Source organism: Dipteris shenzhenensis, chromosome 5, assembly GCF_047967505.1.
Source record: "Dipteris shenzhenensis isolate YYH24624 ecotype China chromosome 5, Dip_SZ_1.0, whole genome shotgun sequence".
In the NCBI taxonomy this organism is placed as follows: Eukaryota; Viridiplantae; Streptophyta; class Polypodiopsida; order Gleicheniales; family Dipteridaceae; genus Dipteris; species Dipteris shenzhenensis.
In genome coordinates, this window is record NC_141600.1 from 2,348,308 (window position 1) to 2,369,375 (window position 21,068).

Below are 21,068 nucleotides of genomic sequence, written 5' to 3' on the forward strand. Positions count from 1 at the left end.
CGAAGAGACCCTCGAATGGATGTACACAATAAAGTTTGGAAAGAAACTTGAGCCCCCCTTTGTAGGTACCACCTTCAAATTGGGGGATTCGACCAATCAATTGAACAAAGGGGCAATGGAAATATGAATTTTGAACAAGAATCTTGGAGACCAAAAATTGCTCTTCCCTTAAAGTCCCTTATTGTGCACCCCATATTAATTCACGGAAACTGACTCCTTGAATGTGTGCAGGCCATCGTGAAAATAAAGATAGGCCAAGCCAAGGACGTAGAAAGACCTGCGGGATTGCCTATTTGATTCGCCTCCCACTGCTAAAGCCTTTTGCATGGCGTGTCTCCACCTCAAATATGTATAAACAGGATTATATCAACATAAAATTCACAAACGATGATCTTGATTGCAATATACAGCTTTCCAGGTGGCAGGTCATAAACAGAGCCAGATAGTCTCCCAAACAACGAAATACATTACTTATTTCTTCTCGTAACCTCAGACCTTTCTGCGCTAAAAAGGCACATTCGATCTAATGTGACGTAGCTAATACCTGGAATGACAGGGACCTTGGGTTGGAAGAAATGGCCGCTGCACACAACTACAGCATTAAAGACTTCTTCCTCGACTGAATTGATCCCCGGGCTCTCTCCCTCAACCTCGGACGACACACGCCACTGTATTTCCAAGGGATGATTTCCTTCCATGGCAAGATCGTCTGACGTTATGTCAGAGCAGCTGACTTCTCCCCTTATTGATTCCAGGTTCCTGTGTATGGATTTAGGGACGTTTCCATCAGATAAAGTACTATCCCCATGTTGCACGACAAACTTCTCGAGCCCGACAGAATTCACCTTCCTTCCAAACCGAATGCGGGGCAGCAGTTGAAAATGTTCCGCAAAGTCTTGAAGATACAACAGAACCTCCTCATGCCCGGGATAGCGACGCTCATCGCGTCCTTCCTTGGGTAAAAATGGAAAATCGAGAAAGCCCATGATTTCCCGAGGCAAGTTAGTGCGGAGAGACTGGTACATACTACTGTGAACGGGCTTACGATCGGGCTGCAAGCTGAGGGGATCAGTGTCGACCTGAGGAGAGTACAACCAGACGCCCCCCAAGCGATGGCTCTGCTCGTAGACAACGACGGAGTGACCTTGACGTTGAATCTCTCGGGCAGAGACGAGGCCGGCAGCGCCAGCGCCGATGACGGCAACACGGAGGGGAGGATTGGTAGGGGGTGATGGAGAAGCCATCATGGATGCTGTGAAGCAAGGCCAGTTGGGAGGGTGGAAGAAGCGTACGCAGCATTGAGTCGCCAGCTTCTTGTGAGCTCTTGCGAGATTCTCTACAGGGAGGTTGAGGAAAAGATTCCTTCTAGGAATCTCTCCGAGGGGATCTAAGAGGCCGGGGGATCTCCTAAGATGATTTGGGGGTCTTACGTAAATGCAGTTGCTGTTCACAAAAACATTTTTCTCAACAAATCACAACACTTGAGGTTTCAAATTTGAAGGTTTTTCCTAAGAATTTACCAAATTTTTAGCTAAAATATAACTAGATTGCCTGGAATTTTGTAGATCTTACAAAATTGAGGAAATATTTTTATGTTGTAGGTTTACTGAATGTAGTTTGTTGGTTTTCTATGAACACTGCACTGCCTAATGTTGAAGCCTGACACCACCATGCACTCTGTGACCTCTCAGTCGGCAGAGAAATTAAAATTCAAAAATGTATTTATTACTGGAAAAATGAGGCCCATGTTAGAGCACCCGCATACCGTTAGATGCTTGGAGCTGCTCCCTACGAAACATGAAAATCAGTCATGTAAACGCTTCCTTCTACATGTGAGAACACGATGACAGGGGTCTGAGAAGGAGATGACTAGCCGTGGTGATGACGGCATTGCCATGTGCCACTAGGGATATTGACATATCATTGCCCTAAATCCTAATGGAGACCTGGTGGTTATCCCGAAGCACCTTAGACCATCGTCGTGAAGTGCCATGTGAAGAAGCCGCATGGTGTTTACTATGGGGACAGTCCCATTCAAGTTCACCCCACTTCGAAAGCTAGTCTTGGGGGGTTATGGGGCTGGCTTCTAAAGAGAAGTGATTCATGAGAAAGTCCCTTTATTTATGAGGGAAGGAGCACCCTCTCTTCTACACTCTCTTTCACACACCCTATCTAGAGTGCATAATGGATGTTTGAGTTCTAACCATCCTTTGCATGAAGTTTTGAAGCTAATCCTTTGACATCTAGAGTGCATATTGGATGTCTTGGAGTTCTAGTCCATCCTTTGCATCTGGAAAAAGGTCATCAAACTGAGAAAAATTGACCTTTTTCTCTCATTTCCGAGTCTGAGGGTGTTGGTCACCTACAATTATGTTCTCGCTCGTTGTAGCATAGGTGTTCACAAACGTAGCATAGGTCCTCAGGTCATATTCCAATGAGAGGTGTAGACCAAACCATAGAAAGTGGTTCTAGTGCGGAAAAGAAGGGTTGATCACAGGGAGTGATGGAGGTTCTCACTTCCATGGGAGTTCATAAAAGGACTTTGTTGTGCTTATCACATCTGCTTCTCTTACTTCTTTAGCTTTAGCCCACTTGGTGAAGTAGTCCGACCATAGTGATGTAGCATCCCTATGCTCCCTTTGCAACTTAATGTATGGGTCCCACAAATCAATCCCCCATTTTTTAAAAGTTCTTTGTACAATAACTATTGTTTAAGGGGTTGAAATCCTTGTGTTGAGGTTTAATTATTATTTGGCATACATCACATCTCTTTACATAGTCGCAGGCATCCGCCCAAAGTGTTGGCTACAAATATCATGCCAAGAGGATTTTATTGATGTTGCTTCATTGGCAAATTTACCTCCTACTATGCCTTCATGGACTTCTCTAATGATTGGCATGACTTCATGGGGCATAACACGTCTTCTTAGAATTTGATCTCTACCCATCTAGTATAGTTGGCTTGCTATCAATTGATAGGGGTAGCTTTTAGGATCAACTTTCTAGCATCCACAGGTCTCAATTCATGGGGTGGTCTTCCTATCATCAAATAGTCTGCATACAAGTCGAGGATAACTTCTATTTAAAGCATGTGGCAAAACATCTTCTACTCCATTTGTCTCTTCTCCTGTCATCAATCATGACATGTGATATGCAATGTAGTGCTAATCTCCCTTTTGCACCACTATTTCAAAGTCAAATTCTTGTAGTAGTAGAAGCCATCTAGGTATCCAGCCTATGGTACATGGTTAATTAATGAGATACAGCAAGGCTTAATGATCAATGTAAAATGCAAAGCCAATGGCCAATAGATAAAGTCAAAATTTATTCACACTATAGACCATTTCTAGGGCTTCTCTTTGGTGATGTAATTCATATCTGCATCATTCAATTGCCTACTTGAAAAGTGTATTGGGTACCCTTGGTGTATTTGCCAAGTTGACAGAGTGTACTCTCTTAGCATGGTTGGAACTGTCAGTATGTACATGGAATTCAATGTCCCAGTTTGGGGCAATTATATTTCCCGATTTGGAGTGATTAGCATGGGAGATATGATCAATCTCCACGAGTGTTTCAAATGTGTGCTCGCATTCTTCTATCTAGATGAACTTTACTAGTGGCTTTTATAGGGGTCTTGCATACCTATCCTGCATGGACCATGAGTGCTTGGACACCCTTGGCATTTTGTGGGGATAGAATTCCGTGATTATCTTTATTTTATCCATGTCGGTAGCAATCCCATCCCTAGAGACTATGTGTGGGCTATGTGTCCCAAGACTACTCTTTGTGACCAAGAATTGGCACTTTAGAGGGTTCAAAGAGATGCCTCTCTATAGATTTCTTCAATACATCTTAAAGGCATTTCAAGCTTGATCCTTTTTATCAGAATGTATGCACAAGTCATCGAGGAAGAGTTGTAGAGTATTTTGAGGAATGCTTTGAGGGCAGTGTATATGACCCTTTGAAAAGTGGTTTAGGGAATTGCATAATCCAAATGGGATGACTTTGTATGTGAATATTCCACATTATGTGGAAAAGGCTATCTTTGATTGATCTTCGAGAGCAATTTGTACTTGGTTGTATATAGTTCTGACCCAGTTACCTGTTCCAAAATTGTTTTAGTCAATGGTAGGGGGTACTGATCTCTAATTGTGGTTGCATTGGTGCTTTTGAGATTCACACATATTATGAGCTTAGTGTTCTTCTTTGTCACAACCACAATTAGTGATACCCAATGGTATGCTCAATTTCATAAATGAAAACAACATCTAGTAATTTTCATAGTTCGTCATTAACATGGGCGCCATACTTTGGATTTGTCCTATAGAGTCCATATACCTTAGGTTTGGATTGCAACTTGGGGGGTAATCTCTTTCATTTCCTTGTAGGACCAAGTCATACAATCCATGTACTCCATCTGTAGCGCTTTCAATTATTTTTCTTCCTCTTGTGTGAGTTGTCCACTGAAGTAAATAGGTTTTTCTTCTTCTCTGTCCAAAGCAAGGTTCAATTTTCTTGTCTTGGCTGGTCCCTCATAAACTAGAGTTTCCCTTAGGTTTTGTTTCCTTGAGTTTTGACTCTCTTACTAGGCTGGTCTGGGCATTGCTATTACTATATCTCCCCCTATATAGTTTTTGAAATGGTTAGGAACTTCTATGAGGCCCTCATTGCACTATGAGGTACTTGCATGACTACTATTGCTACTGATTGTTGTGGAAGATGATTGATCCATTGCTTTAATGTTCACTTGCTTTTCTCTTTTATTTTGTATTCTTCATTCAGTCTTCATTTTTACATCGGGCTTAATTTTCCAAAGCTTCTTACTCTTTGAGATTCGTGAATAGATTTTCAAAGGGCATTTGATTCACACATATTGGTTCTTTGGTCATGCATGCGCCTTGAAGTCCCATTGGATGCCATTGGAAATTTGGTGGCTCACATGCTTGTGTGGCCTTTATCAAGTACAATTCCACCATTCTAGCTTGCATCCTTTCATATTCATTGAAGTACTCCACCTTATCTTTCTAGCTTGCACACCCTTTCCTTTTTCCTTGACCTACTAGTGCAGAAGGGTCTACCTTGGGGTACTCCAATGGCATTAATGCTTGAAGGATTGCCAAATGGTTATCAAAGACTCTATCTTCTAATGTGGCATTACCAACAGGTCCCTAGTAAAAGTCTACACCATAGCTTTTAATTATGGCCTCTTCTAGACAACTATCCCATTCAACACGTACCATGAAGATTGGTACTCCCATCACTTCTAATTCTTCGTCCCAAATTGGTGGTTCCATCTGCATCATCTGTGCATCCACATATGGCAACATTAGATGTGTTGTCTTGTAGTTATCAATTGTGGCCAATACTTGTATCAGATTCTTGATGCTCTTTGGCTACCACCTCTTGTGGGCTCGAGCTCTTTTAATGCTAAAAGTGACGTGTGACTGGTGGCTATGGTGGAAGAAGTGTCACCAATAGTTTTGGGTATAGTGGGTTTGATTTCTCATGTTTCAATGCTAAAAGTGACGTGTGACCGGTGGCTATGGTGGAAGAAGTGTCACCAATAGTTTTGGGTATAGTGGGTTTGATTCCTCATGTTTCTATACTTATTTTGATAGTGCTCTCTCTACTTTGGATTGTGATCCTATCTATTCCCAAATCATAGGGCACCAAAGCTTCTCAAAGCAATGGCCTTCCCAACAATATTTGGTATACTATCAAGCCTTTGGGAAGATCTAGTATGGTGGATTGTATTGTGAGCCTGACGCCAAGAAATTTAGTTGGCACATTATCAACCATTCCTAGTGGCTTCCTCTTACTGTGATTGGCTAGGTGTATGTTGAATGTGATCTTCCTCATTGGTGGTAGTCCCCATTCTTCTCATAGAGCTCCTTTGCTAGGATGTTTACTCCTACCCCACCATCCACTATTGCAAGGGCTTTATGCTCTAGAGGGATACTACATTTTGTATGACATCCTATCACTGAATTAGATAGAGATATCCTTATCTTCTTCTTTGAGTGACGAGGGACTTTGTGTAGATTCAATCCAACCCTTGAATCTCTTCCGCGTTGTAGGGGAATTTATAAGTAACCAATTGGGATTGTGATGGGGTAACTAATCAAGCTTAATTATGTGCCATAGTCCAATTGGGGCTGAGGTGCATGTGGATCCATTGTTTTTTCTTTTGGTTGTGGTGGCAATAGATGCCTCTACAAAGGGCACAGTGCTCTAGGGTTTGCAATGGCACCGTGCGACACAGTGCCCGGGGTGCGGTGACCAAGGCATGAAGGGCTTACGAGGGGAATGGGGGTACGAAGGTGGTTAGTGTGGTGCAAATGTCAAGCACAAAGCCCATGATGGTTCTTTTGAGAGCGACAAGTGTGAAGGGCAAGGTGGGAGGGTAGATCTTCGAGGGCAGCTGGGTGTGAAGGACGAGGTGGTGGAGCAAAGATGCTCGGCAATGATAACTGATACAACGCAATGAAAAGGGCGTAGGCATGAAATGGTGCCTAGGGCATTATGCAAGGAGGTTCCATGGGCGCATGCAAGTTTTGGAGCACAAGCCACATGAAGCTAGAGGCACGCATGGTGCAACAGGCATAGCAATCAAAGTGAAGGGACTAGCAACTGTGGGGTGCCTGAGGCGATGCCTGTCTGGATGGATCTAGATGTGCATGCCGGCGACTAACAAAGCATAGATTTTAAGGGTGGGGAGGCAGTCTGAAATCTCATATTCAAGCAGTAATCCAGGCAGAGAAGGCCTTTGAAGAACATATGAGCAAGAGTGCTAGGGTGAAAGAAGATGAGCTTTAACACATGAATCTTGGTGACAAGGAAGACCCAGAGATGGTTTGTGTTAGCACTGAATTGAAGGAACCTTCCAAAGGAAAATTGAGGGGCCTATTATTGGAGTTCGAGGATGCAGTTCTAATTGTTCATCAAAGATATAGAATGAATCCTTATCATGCTAAGCAAGTTAAAGAGGAGTTGGATAAACTTTTGAAAGTTGGGTTTATATATCCTTTGGATAGAATCACTTGGTTGTCACCTATTGTTATAGTTCCAAAAAAGAATGGCAAGTTAAGAATATGTGTGGATTATAGGAAGTTGAATGCAACAACTATTACTGATCCATTCCCTTTACCTTTTTGTGATACCATGTTGGATGTTGTGGCTGGCCATGAGTTTTATAGCTTTTTGGATGGATTCAATGGTTACAATCAAATAAGAATGGCTCAAGAGGACAAAGGCAGTGCGACACTATAGTTGAGGCGGAGACGTGTAGATTTTGAGGCGATGGCAAAGTGAAGAGGTGAGCGTTGAGTTGAGGCATGCCATAGGCAAGGTGCACTGACAATGACATGGAAAGGAGGTGCCAAGGTATCAAAATGGAGGTTCTCAAGGTGGTGCATGCATGGGGTGGTTTTAGCAGTGCTACCATTGCGATACCATGATGAGAGCATTGACCTTGGCAGGTGGGTAGGTGGGCACCTATCTTGGTGGGCAGTGCAATCCTCCCAAGCCAGGGACTCAAGAGAGAGAAAGTGTTTGGGCTATTGTGGTGGCACAATGCCCAAGTTGCAAACAATGACCATGTTGAGGTGATGATTGCAAGATGGTTGCGCCATGGGCATCACGAGCTTTGGTACGAGGGGCAACTGCGACATACTGGCTGGAGGCATCGCCTTCAAGGCAAGCAATGGAGTTCGAGGCCGCATGATACTTAGGGAGGGCATGCAACGGAGTGGTAATGCTGCTCGAGGACGGGGGTTTTGGGGTTAGTGAGAGGCGGAGGGGGAGGAAACATGGGTAGAGAGAGAGAGAGAGGGGTAGAGAGAGAGAGGGACAAAGGAAACAGGGGTAGAGAGAGAGAGAGGGACAAAGGACTCGCCCTCCCCCCCTTCGAATCCTTCCCCTCGCCCCCCCTCCTTACTCTCCTCCACCCCTCCGGATCCTTACTGCAAACCCCCCTTCTTACTCCTTCCCCTCTCCTCCACCCACCCCCTTGATGTTATCACTCTTGTCACTTCCCCCCGACATCCCCTTGCCTCCCCTCCCCTCCCCCGCCCAACAGGGTTACCCACATCTCCCTCCTCTCATGCTTCCTTTGGGCCTAGCCTTGACCCCCGCACAAGGGCAAGGCCTGCCCTCGCCCCAGACTCTTCCTCACTTCAGTAACCCAACTCCCCCCCTTTGCAGGACATGACCTCTTTGTTAGTGCCAAGGGGAGGAGGGTTGCCCTCAACTTCCAGCTCCGAGACTATGTAGTGAACTCCCTCTGCCAAGGGATTTTTGGAGGCTAGGGCCGTGGAACTACCTTGAGATCTTGAAATCATACCCTATGCCTCTAGAGTTGATAGTATTGATCTTGCAACCTTAAAAAGGGATTTGATTAGTGTGGTTGCCTCCCGTACGCATCCTTTTTAGGGTATTTAATTTTCTCCACGAGTGTGGAGAAGTGAATACTGGCAGCAATGTTCAATGCCTTGACAAAGGATCAAGTCTATCGCATGATGGACAAGTGGATGTGCCTGCATGGGATGTATTTGTGGCTCACCTATGGTGCTTCATCTCATTTTCAATTGTTTAACTTCGGAGAGGCATGGCTCATGTTTGGTAGTAGGAGTGTTCCACCTACCACCTAAGGTAGTGCTTACTCACCCACATTACTGGATGCTTACTTACCCACATTATCGGACACTTTCGCAGTGTTCAAGTTTGGCAGTAGGAGTGTTCCGCCTGCCACGTGAGGTAGTGCTCACTCACCCACATTACCGGAAGCTTCAGCAATGAGTTGAGTTGTTTGGGGTAGATATCTCCTTCATGTTGCAGTAGGCATGGAATGTAGGTATTGAGCCAGTCGTCATGACAATTGTACACTGGTGCAAAATATAGATTACTCTCCCTCTAAACCCCCCTCAAAGTCACAGAGATCTAGATTCAAGGAGTGGGCTTCCACTCATAGTCAAACCTTGTTTTCTACCACACCCTCCCCATGAGCTGGACCATGATGAGTTGGAACGCGCATGAGCTCCATGACCATGCATGTCATTAGCCATAGTATTTGATACTTTGGCAAGCTTTGCAAAGACCGGTGGTAAGATAGGTAGTAGATTTTCTCTTGATTCGGGAGCACATGTTTTTAGTATAGCAATGGATATTGGACTTTGCCACCACCTCCTCCTTGCGAGGAGGTGCCCGGAGGTTTGGTCCCTAGTAGTAGGCCAAAGTGGAAGGGTCTACATCTCCATTTCCTAGGTAGTGGCCCAAAGGTCTTTGATCAAGGTGAGCTCATCGCAAGTCATGTAGTCTAGATGGGTCTCCATGCAGGTGAGTCTAGGATTGGGATTCTAAATATGTATGTATCCACTTGCAAATAGCATCACCCTAATTTCTGGAGGTGATTGCCAGAGTGCCTCCCAAATATTGGGCTCCTCCTTGGAGGTTACTTCAATAATCTAGAGTTTGCGAAGGACAAACAGGGATGATCCTCTTTTGCTAAGATGCCAGCAACGGAGAGGAGCACTTGAGAGTGGTTCATCTTTACGATTAGTGGTAGCACCTTTAGAGAGAGGCAAAGTCTTCTAGGCTCTCCGGCAGCCTCCCCTTTTCTTTTAGACAAGTGAGGCATGACAGAGTGTTGGAGCACCTTAATAGATTTTATGTTGGGAATTGGGCCCTGCACATGGGAGGATCCATAATCATTTTAGTGGGCACTATGCTTCAAGCAACCCCACCTTGGACTACCTCAAAAAGGGATCCACATGGGGACACTTCCAAAAGGAGAATATCTAAGGTCAAACGGGCTTTCTACATCAGACTAAAGAGGGAAGGTGGTCCGGGAGTTGGTGACATTCAATAGGGTGCTTACAAATTGTCAGCATCTTGGGTCATCAAAGTAATTGTCAACCCTAACTTGGATTGTTCTCAGCTCTTACTAAGGAATTTCTCTCAATCAAACCATATAGGACTGCGAAGTGGAAAGAATATCCTATAATTTTTGCAATTTCTAGCCTTGAACCTTGTTTCACTAAGGGTAGTCATCTCTGGAGATCTATTTGGAAAGGTTTTAAAGCCATTGAAGCTCAACTCATATTTACTGGCAAGGGATAATTCATGAACCTTGACTCTATTTGGGTCTCATTCATATTTAAAAATGACTCCTTAAGTGTAGTCATCCGTGGAGATCTATTTGGAAAGCTTAAGTGTACCTGTTTCACTAAGGGTAGGCATATGTGGAGATCTATTTGAAAAGCTTAAGTGTACTTGTTTCAGTAAGGGTAGTGATATGTGGAGATCTATTTGGAAAGATTTTGAAGCCTTTAAAGCTCAAGTCAAATTTATTGGCAAGGGATATTTCATGAACCTTGACTCTACCTGGGTCTTATTCATATTTTAAAATGACTCCTTAAGTGACATGGACTTTATAAGAGCTAGCCAGCTTTTAAAAAAGGGACTTCAGTGTTGGGGACGCTTTGGAAGAGTGGTGAATACAGGTGGAAAACTTGGTTCGAAATTAGAAGAGAATTCAGACTCTCTAATCAAGATCAAAGTCTTATCATGGAGAGAATTGAGTTATGGAATGGTAACACTCAATGGAAAGGAGGATCTTCATTGAGGATATTCAGTTGACTAGAGTCCTCTCATTTCTTTCCTATTCTCACACCTTCCAATGGTATTGATGCTATCTAGGATAAGAAGATTCCAAAAAACACGTCCACACCGATGTGGTTAATCCTACACAAAGTTGTATGGATAGACTACAAGGGACATGTTATAGGCAAAGGAGATGGGACATGCAAAAGATGTCGTGGACACAAAGAAGACATTTTTCATCTCTTTATTGCTTGCCCAAATGCCAGAAGGGTGTGGAAAGAAATGCAAATGCTTGTAGGGGAACCTACTAAATGGAAGGCAATTCTTTTGGGAAATGCAAGAAAGGTCAAACATGACAGTTGGGTACTACGTAGAGCACATGTACTATAGTTCGTTTGGATTACTATAAATAATTTTGGTTCAACACATTGTCCCATGATGCTTTCTTGGACTGGTTTAGTAGGAACAACTCGTCTTTCACTGATGGATGTATGATTTGAGTCTTGCTGAGCAAAGGATGTACTTTTTCTCTCTTTTTAGGCACAAAGAAACCTTGAATTGGAAATATGTAGTTCCTATGCAGTTTCAATGATGCAAATGAATAGCTCCTTAAGGAAATGGAAGACCATGACAAGTTGTTTGGTACCTGCAACAATGTTAGAAAGGTACTGCAAGCCCACTACCGTCTGGGTTGCTTATACGTTAAGGATGATGAGAAGTGAAGGTGAATAATCATTTCAAAGCTTTTGGTTATTTTGCTACTCCAACTTGGGGAATCAGCTATGTATTGAAGTTATTGTAAAATCTTTATGGTTAATACAAATTAAACTCTTTTTTGTCCAAATTAAACTCTTTTAATCTTCATGTTTAATACAAATTCAACTCTTTTATGCCCAAAAATAATAATTGTAAAAGTCCCCTAACAAAAGGGGTTTAAAGTATCCCTTGTACCTTTTATGTATGTATCTTTTCTATAAACCCATGAGAAAACTATACCCCTTTTTTGAATCATGTGCTTTCTTACATATTCCTTGGTGAAATCCCTGAGGATACGTTAGAACAAAAACCTTTTATTGTGGGATTGGAGGCTTTGATGCAAATCTCCATTTGTTATATTGATGTCACAATATCAAATGCCATTACAATGTAGATCATTAACCATTGTCAAGAGGTACTTCATTGAGTTAGCTTAGTGTTTGAGTCAATAGCCTTTAAATGTTCAATTAAAGCTCTCTTATGGTGATAGCATAAGCATCCCATTGAGCCTCAATTTTTGAATAACTTCACAAAGGCAATAGATACAAGAGATACCCCATCAATCCTTGCTTTGAGAAAGTGGGGATATTGAGGTTCCCACATCATAGAAAAAGTTGTATGCCTTTGTCGAAAGTAACTAGTTGAACCAACCCCTACTTATACATATGTTGCCCCGCTAGCAACTTGTTATAAGGACCTTCATGCTAGCATCACTTATGCTAGTAAAGGGATCAAGGAAGGTAAGGATATCAATAAATCCAAAATCATGGTCCTTTTTAATAGTATTATTGTGTAAAGAATAGGAAAGTGGAGATAGAAATCAACATCAACACTCGCCAGGTATAGCCATGTAAATGAAGGAAAGAGCTCATAATAAACATATCTCCCTTATCATGGAAGGATTTGTAGCTTATTGTAACCCATAGTCATCACAAGTATACCTCATTGAGGCCTCATCTTTTTTAGAAAAAAATCACAATGGAAATGGGGCTCAAAGAATCTTAAGGAGAGTCCCAAAAATTGCTTGAGTCTTATTCACAATAGAAGTGCTCATAGGTTTCCTTGTTATCTTGTATCCTAGTTTTTTAGTTTGTCAAGGTTGGTGCATACTTGTCCTTAAATAGCCCCTAATCCAGTGGTCATTAGTGGTCCTTGTATTAATATGCTTAAGTTCTCTTATTGCATGGCTCCAATATAAACTGTCGTTTGCAAATGTAATTTCAATGTTTTTTCACGTGGAGGCCTAGGTGTCTAAAATTATAAGTCCCTACTAATTTTCTCTCCATGTAGCCTATGTTCAAAGTTGATATAACTAGTTCTATTTCTCTCAATTGAATAGACTTAGTTAGCTTTGAAATTATAGGTCAGAGCTACTAATTAAAATTGTGTAAATCACATGGGTTTTTAGATTAGTGCACGGCCATATGATAGCAAGTGACCAACCATTACTTGGGTAAATTCCTCATGATATTGTGATGTGAAGGTTATCTCGATCATACAGAGTGCATAGATAGTTGAGCCGCTTAATGGACGATTGAGTCTATTGATTAATGGCTCAAGCTTATTTGAGGCTCAATTAGGTAATAATTGAGTAGTCATAGGCCTTTCTATGATCCTCCTAGGGCCCTAGGTTCAGGTAATAATTGAGTAGCCCTAAGGTTAAAAATATAATATCACATGGTAGGTATTTGTAGAATAGTGAGCAAAGACAATTCGAGAGTTTAAAGATAAGTGGTTTGGAATCTCAACGTATGGTATACAAGTTGATTCTTTTATTAGTCAAGGTTGAGTTACACATGGTCAGTTGCTTCGAATAAATTGCGGTTAGAACTTAGTAGTTTAGGCTTCAAACAAGAAATAATCAATCAAAATCGAGGACAAACACTCAGAACTGAGCAACATATTATCAAGTCCAGGGAACATATGGTTGAATTATATTACTTCATGGTAGCTACCACTGAAACTCAAGACAAATTCTCAATTAAAAAAATTCAAAGCATGGAGCAATTTGGACTTGATTAATTATGATCATTCATGGTCAAAACTAATTAGCTTGACCTGACATCAATCAATTTGAACTGAGTAGTAGTAGGCTAAAGTCTAGCAATATAGTGTCTCACCAATAAATATAAGCTCCAAATTTAGCAACATATGGTAGATACCCCTAAAACCTAGGCTAGATTATTTCCTTGCTATTGAGAGTAACCTTTTACAAAAAATCTTGCTTTACATCTTTCTAGCATACCATGTACATCAAGTTAGATTGTGGTACACCTATGTGTCACCAACAACATTTTACTTGGACAAGTTCCCATGACTTGTTCTTCATGATGCCTTCGTAATCTTCCTCCATTGCTTGAACCCACTATTTTCCAAGAGATAATAATGACCTTGATGTCTTGGCTTCTTGCCATTGATTATACTTTTTTTCTTCATTCACCAATCTATATCTCAGGTTTTGATGTTGATTCAAGTGGATCAACCTTTTTTGGGTAAGGAGCATTTGATGTTCCCTAAAGTAACTCTAACGTTTTAGGTTGTTCCCAACTTAGAAATACATCCAAACTTATTTACTCTTCATGGATCTCCTTCATTTCCTCTCCTACTCATAGAATTGCATGTTGGGGAGTAGACTAAGGATGATCATACACAATCCGCATGGCGAGTAGAAGAGATCAAAGACAAGTTGTTATTCATTCCATTCCATGTGTGCCTATTAATAGGCAAGTCTGCATCATCCAAGACACTCTTCTAGAGGCTTCCATCCAATCATTGCTTCTCACAATCCATTGCATCCAATCATATTTTCCCCCCAATCCATACCCCTCTTATACCACTCTGCTATCACTCACTATTACCCATACAATGTGTCTCTAGCAAGACAAACTCAACACACTATTGTGCCTTTAGCATCACCTTCTCAATACCCCCCCTTGATGCTAACTTGGCCTATTACCCAAATTATGTCATCAAGATGTAGGGAGCCCTACCTTAATGCCTGCCTACCCTCTAGCCTAGGCAATGTCATAGGCTGTAGGCTTGTACATACCCTCTAGGCAACACACACAACTCAATACATTATTTTTAGGCTAATTCCAAGGCAGAGAACCTAAACACATATCTAAAAGAGATGTCCATTAGAGCCCTTAGGCTCATTATTTGTATCTTCTTTTTCTACAAAGTTTGCCTCATCACTCCAATAATTTCTCTCTCTATGTCGGAACTTCTTGCACTTTGGTTTCCTTTGTTCTAGTAGTTCTTTTCTTCACGACCCATCTTACCACATATTGTATATTTGGTTCTTTTGGTGTAGAAAAACCTCTCTGATGCTCTTGTATGCTCAAGTTCTTTCTTTTCCTTCACCTTACCCTCTTGTTCCAATAATGCTGCTTAATCTTATGTACTTTCATCTTAGGAACATTTTTTAAGGTAATTACTACGTGCTCATAGTATAATCACAATTGTTGTGCCCTCTCTTCACTGCTTGGAGTCCGATGTACAAGCCAAGGATAAAAACGTCGCTCAATTCTCAGCTGTTTGCTAGCATCATTTTTATGTGTGTGCTTCAAGTGCTGATTGTTTTTGTAACAATAGACCTCTCGCTCCAATGAAAACATAGATGCATAACTTTTTAGTGCTACAAGTGAAATGTTGTAGCAGACAATAAATAGATAAATAGAACCTCAAGGTTCAGTCGGTGATGCACAATTGGGGAGTAGACTAATGAGGATCATACACAATCCACATGGCGAGAAGAAGGGAACAAAGGCAAGCTGTTATTCATTCCATTCCATGTGTGCCTCTTAATAGGCAAGTCTACTTTATCCAAGCCACTCTTCTAGAGGTGTCCATCATATGCAAGTACAATCATATCATCCAATCATTGCTTTTCACAATCCATCACATCCAATCATTTTTTTTCCCCACTTCATGCCCCTTTAGGACCACTCTATTATCACGTGCTATTACCCATATAGTGTGCCTCTTACACAAACTCAACACGCTTTTGTGCCTTTAGCATCACCCTGTCATCGTATTCTCTAGCTATTGTAGATTTTTATTCGGTTTGGATTATCCTTTAAATGCATTTCATTTATTGGATCATGTTTGTAACATGCAATCTTTTGCTGCTTCAAAATTTACATCTCGACTAAAAAATATATTCTTTGCTTGTTGCTAGATTGTACAATAATTATGCTTTCTTCTCATTTGTATGTCCAACGAATATGCATTTCTCACTCTTTGCTACACTTGCCCATTTGACTGTGTTCCATAGTGTCATACCTTTGATTGCACGTGTGAATGAGCAATTTTGGGTATGCACAAGAAAAATACTTCAAACATCCTATCTATAAATAACAAGCTTCATATATGCAAAGAATGCATTAGATACAAACTCACAACAACACATCTACTTGCACACGCAAAAAGGCACCCTTAATTGGAAAATACCAAAAACTAAGGGTAAGCAAAACATAAAGAATATGGTAATTCTTATGCTCTTATAGATACTTGATAATCATTGATTTTGGAGAGTAGCTATACCCACAACACCCCTAAGCCTCACTTGTAGTCTTTGCCAATTGAATTTTTGGCAGAACCAAAGCTTTAATCATCCTGATAATCATTGCATGTGCCTTAGCATCTCTAATAATATAGTATTTGACCTCACCTTTAGTAGTGCTATTGGACATGAATATTAAATTCTTTGCTCGTATGGATTCATGTATCACCTGACATATGTTTCTCTGTGATCCCATCAATCCGAGCAATGCCTTCAATCAATAATTAAATGTCATTTCTCGCATGGATAGTGAATTTTTAGACATGTAATACATTCTTTGGTGAAGAATACATATATATTTTGGGGCTTCTTGCATGGCTTGATGGTTTTAAAACAATACTTTCTAAATCTCACGTCCATAGGTGCTCCTAAATTAATATACCAAATGTTGATTTAGTCTATTTGGTAGCTAAGCATACTAATAGCGATTTTTGAGATGTGCAATACGTACTTTGGTAAAGATCAACATCTTCAAATGCTCTAACGTCCTCTAGAACATTTGATACTAAATCATTTGCATGAGTTACCTCCTTAAGCAACTCATTTTGAGTTGGGGACCATTGTACACACTCACTGGTGAAAATATCTATGCACTAACTTGTCAATTTCTATTGCTAAATTGATAATTGTCCTCTGTGTTTGTGACATATGCATATTGTTTGCATGTTTGAAGCTTTAAACAATCTAGTCCATGGTTTAGCTAAGATCAATAAGTGTAAATTATGTAAAGGATGTATGAATGGCAAGCAACATAGGGAACCATTTCTACCCAAAGAGGGACTAAGGCATATGGTCCAAGGACCAATTAAGGAAAAAACTAAAATTCTTGAGAAGTGACTATGGCAGAGACTACACATGAGTTTATAGAGTACTATAAGAGTGATGGCATCTTAAGACAAAATACTATGGTAGACACTTCAAAACAAAAATAGTGTTGCTAAAAGAAAAATAGGTAATTTATGAAAATGCTCAATGCATGTTCCAAAAAAAGAGTTTGAATGGGTGGAAGTAGCAAACACCCTAAGAAGCAGCAAACCTTTTAGCACAGTGTGTTTCCTTCTTCATACATATTCTCTCCCAAGGCATACATGTGGAATTTGGTGTCTCTTTTATGTCTCATAGATATGAGCCCATGCTTTGAGATCCCACTAAACAATTGTTTGTTTTTTTTAAATGGATGTTCATCTTTGTTGCTCCACTCCATTTGACTTTTTATTTCACATTGAGATACTTTCCTCATTTGTTTGATTTGCAAAAATGACATTTGTGCCATTGATATTCGAATGCCCTATATCTCATCCTTCAATTAGTTTTTGCAAATTTCAATGAGTGGTTTCGTTTTTTGAATAATTTTGGGCAAAAAAAGAGTGATTATTTGTACATCAAAAAGTTATCCTTGCCACATGACATCACTAGAGTCTAGTAAAAACGATTTAAGTTGTTTTAAGTTGAAACAAAAGTTCAGAGCATAGCATCAATAACTCAGTAGTGACAGCAAGGAGAAGACCAAGATGGTAGTTTAGTCCCTCCTATATAAACATGAGGGAGCTTGAAATGGTTTTTTGAATATTTTGATGATATATATTGTAGCACCTTGTCCGTTGTTTTGCATGATTGGTTTTAACTCATCATTAATTTTTTGTGTCCATCTCATATTTGTTCTTTTTTCTACTTTTGGTATATTTCATTGGCTAGATGTGTAAAGTAGGATACTTATCATAAAAGCCATTCAGTGATTTAATGCATTAGTTGTGAGATGAGTGAATTTTTATATTCACCTTAGAGTTGCATTATGGTAGAGTTGTATTGATACATTGTAAATCTTTGTAACATGCAATAGAGGATCTTATAGAGCGACATTATGAACTCTGGATTGGCAAAGTTGTGTACATATTCGTCCTCATCATCTACAATAGAGTGCTAAAGTTTAACATTTTCATCATTGAAAAGACCTCTCTTCAGTATGCTATCTCCTTCAAGTTGCTCCTTTAGGCTCATGCATTCATCTCGAGCTTTTCAATTTCATGAGAACTTTCAAGGTAGTTTCGTCTTTGTTTGGCATTGTAGCAACCTACAAATCCCTTTTGTTTTTTTGTTCAAAAGATATTTAGCAAAATTAAACAATTATGGGACAATCAACAAATACGAACGATAATGTCTTTTGCAAAGGAAGCAAATTCAAAATTTGTAGGTTGCTTTAACCAAGAGTCATTTACACTTGGAAGTAGTAAGTCAAATTACTCAATTGCAACCTTTATAACAATAGAGACTTAACTATATGAAGTACAAAGTCAAATGATGTAAAATTATAATTGTTTATAGCAAGAGTGATTTACACGTATGAAATATAACTTCAAATCAGTCAACTTCCACTTCACTCTCACAAATCCAATGATCAATCCATGTGTGTTGGTAAAGATTGCAAGGCATAACTCCTGTCATGCATAGGGTCATTCATGCTCAACCAATTCAAGAGGTCTTCCAAAGTTATCTTTCTACAAAATAGACAAACTTTTCGAGTCTCAAAGTATAAGATAAGAATTCTATCTATGCGAGGAAATCCAACTAGAAGATAACAACTCTCTAAGAGAGAAAGCTTAGCCTCGTTTGGAATAAAATTACAAAGTAATATTAATAGGGAAAAATGCAAGTATAAGAGAAAGCTGTAATGTAAGATAATAAATCTATGTACAAGAGGAATCTTAGCTTTGTTTTGGAATTAAATTGATTTCATAGATACAAAAAGACCTTGAACCATGTTCTTTGTAAAGTAGCACCCTACATAAAATAGAAATACACTCGCACTCCAAAACACTTGTGAAATTGCTAATGAGAAAGACACAAGTGATATACCTTGAACATGTAGCAAAGCTTATCCAAGAGGGCAACAACATCTATCATGGGTCTTGCAGCTATGAACATATGCCCATGGACTTTGGAATATAGAGAACAAGTGCCAATAGGCTTCCCAAATTTACCAAACAACATTTGCATCCAAAAATACTTATAGAATATTTGTCAATCACAAGACATAAGTAAAAAAATTTGAACAACAAAGTTTGTCCAGTGTCATGGGAGCATTTATTAGGGGCTTTATAGCCATAAAGTGACTTCCTATAGACTTTTAAAATATGGACAACACCATTTACAAAATGCAATCAATGCCATGCACTAAGATATAAAAATGGAAATAATCGATGACAACACATATATGAAGGTCTTGAAATCTCTAAACAAAGACTACTCAATAATTGTAACAACATCTATTAGGAAGAATAAATACAAACATGACAAACCAAGAGGGTAATTGAAAATGAGTTGAAAACAATAGCAAATAGAACTATCCATAGATGGCATAAATGATTAGAGTTTTTCCATTGGATTAGATTTGTTTAATGTAGATTAGAATATGGCCATTGGATTAGATTTGTTTAATAAGTTAAGTGTTAATTGACCATAGCCTTCCTAAAATGCATTATTATGAAATAATCTATTGACTTTATTCCTTAGTTAAACAAGCAACTATTTCGATAGGGCAAGAATTAATTAATCATAGATTTTCCCAAATGGATCATTATGAAATATTCTATTCATACATTAACAATGCAAAATGATTATGAACATATGATGCTAAAATGATTAGACTATTACCATTAGATTATACGGTACACATCATCATATAAACCCATGAACTTTGACATGTGATGCAAAAGAAGGCCATGCTTTTGTGTTTTATAAATGAATTCCACTGCACACAAGACTGGTAGTGATGCAACACACAATGACTATGAACAATGAGAATATGCATAATGATTGCACACCACGATTATGTATAATGAGGCTCAACGATATGTGTCTTTATATCACCACCACGATTTGAATAGGCCATCAGAATGCCCAGCCCACAAATAAACTGCTACATCAGTGCAAAGAAAGAGGTAAAACCATTTGCAACATACAATGAATTTTAGCAATGCAACACACAATGACTATGAACAATGAGATTGTGCACAATTGATTATACTTTGTTTGGTCATACAATGGCAAGCTCAACTAATGAATATCCATCTCTACGAGAGAAAATGAGTGCATCTCATATATCAAACACCAAGCACGATTCACTGCCAATGAAATTGTGCATCGAAATCAAGTCTTTACAATGTTGAAGGACTTGGCTAGGGCAAGCTCCATCATATTAGGATGCCAAGGTAAAATCTAGGTAAAGTAGTCCTTGCAGAGCAACCCAATCGGGCATAAAAGGGGTGAACCTAGTACAAATGAACAAGTCGAGCCGAGTACGTAAGGGTCGAGCTGAGTGTAAAGGGCTTAGCCGAGTCAAGTTGAACTAAGCAGAGAGAGACCGAGCTAGGTAGAAGAAGCAGAGAAAAATGAGCCATTCCAAGGTAGAATACTGGGAATACTACTCATGGCAAACCATTACAAACATATAATCTAGGGGTTGGTTTGTTCATTGTCCAGAGCATTTGTATTCCTTGCAATCCAAATCTACCATAGCGCTTGGGCTCTTAATAAGGCCCAATCTGCCTTAACATGTTATGGGAATCTCCTAGTAAGCACATATGAATGCAAACAATGAGACTCAACACTCCATGCCTTTATATGGTCACCACCATTTGAATATGGTATAGCCCACAAATAAATCGCTACATTAACGCAAAGAAAGAGGTAAAGCCATAATCTTTCCGCCTCCTTACCTCTATTTTTGTGTTCCCCATCTAGGACTCTAAATCCATCGAGGTACTATAAATCCACCCATGAACTAATAAGCGACTAACACACATGCAAATACGTACCACCCCAATTTGACAATGCCTCACAGCAGCTCAAGCAATGGAAGGCCATTGTAGACAACATTGGAATCTCCATAGCCATAAGCTCCATTTAGGATGCAACAAGAATCGAACAATGTAGGTCAACGCAAGAAGATTCGAACGATGTAGGTCGACGAGGGCTTCAAGTCTAGAGAGGAGAATGCTCGACCATGGACTCCAAGAATCGAGAAGGGTGGGGAATATAATTTTAGTCCTACTACAAGAATCGAGAAGGCTAGGGAATATAACTCTAGCCTCAACTTAACGAATCATAACAGAGCCTGGGCCTTGAGTCTTGACCATGGTCATCTCCTATA

At 40.0% G+C, this 21,068-nt stretch overlaps 1 protein-coding gene across 1 annotated transcript in view; it reads right to left on the reverse strand.

Moving 5' to 3' along the window:
* The window catches only part of LOC147901486 (flavin-containing monooxygenase FMO GS-OX-like 4), a 103,029-nt gene extending 101,701 nt beyond the window's left edge, over positions 1-1,328 (reverse strand). Inside the window, exon 1 of the mRNA XM_087374340.1 lies at positions 545-1,328. Coding sequence (XP_087230466.1) covers positions 545-1,247 — 703 coding nt within the window. The 5' untranslated portion in view covers positions 1,248-1,328. The remainder of the gene's footprint in view (positions 1-544) is intronic.
* Between the last annotated feature and the right edge of the window lie 19,740 nt (positions 1,329-21,068).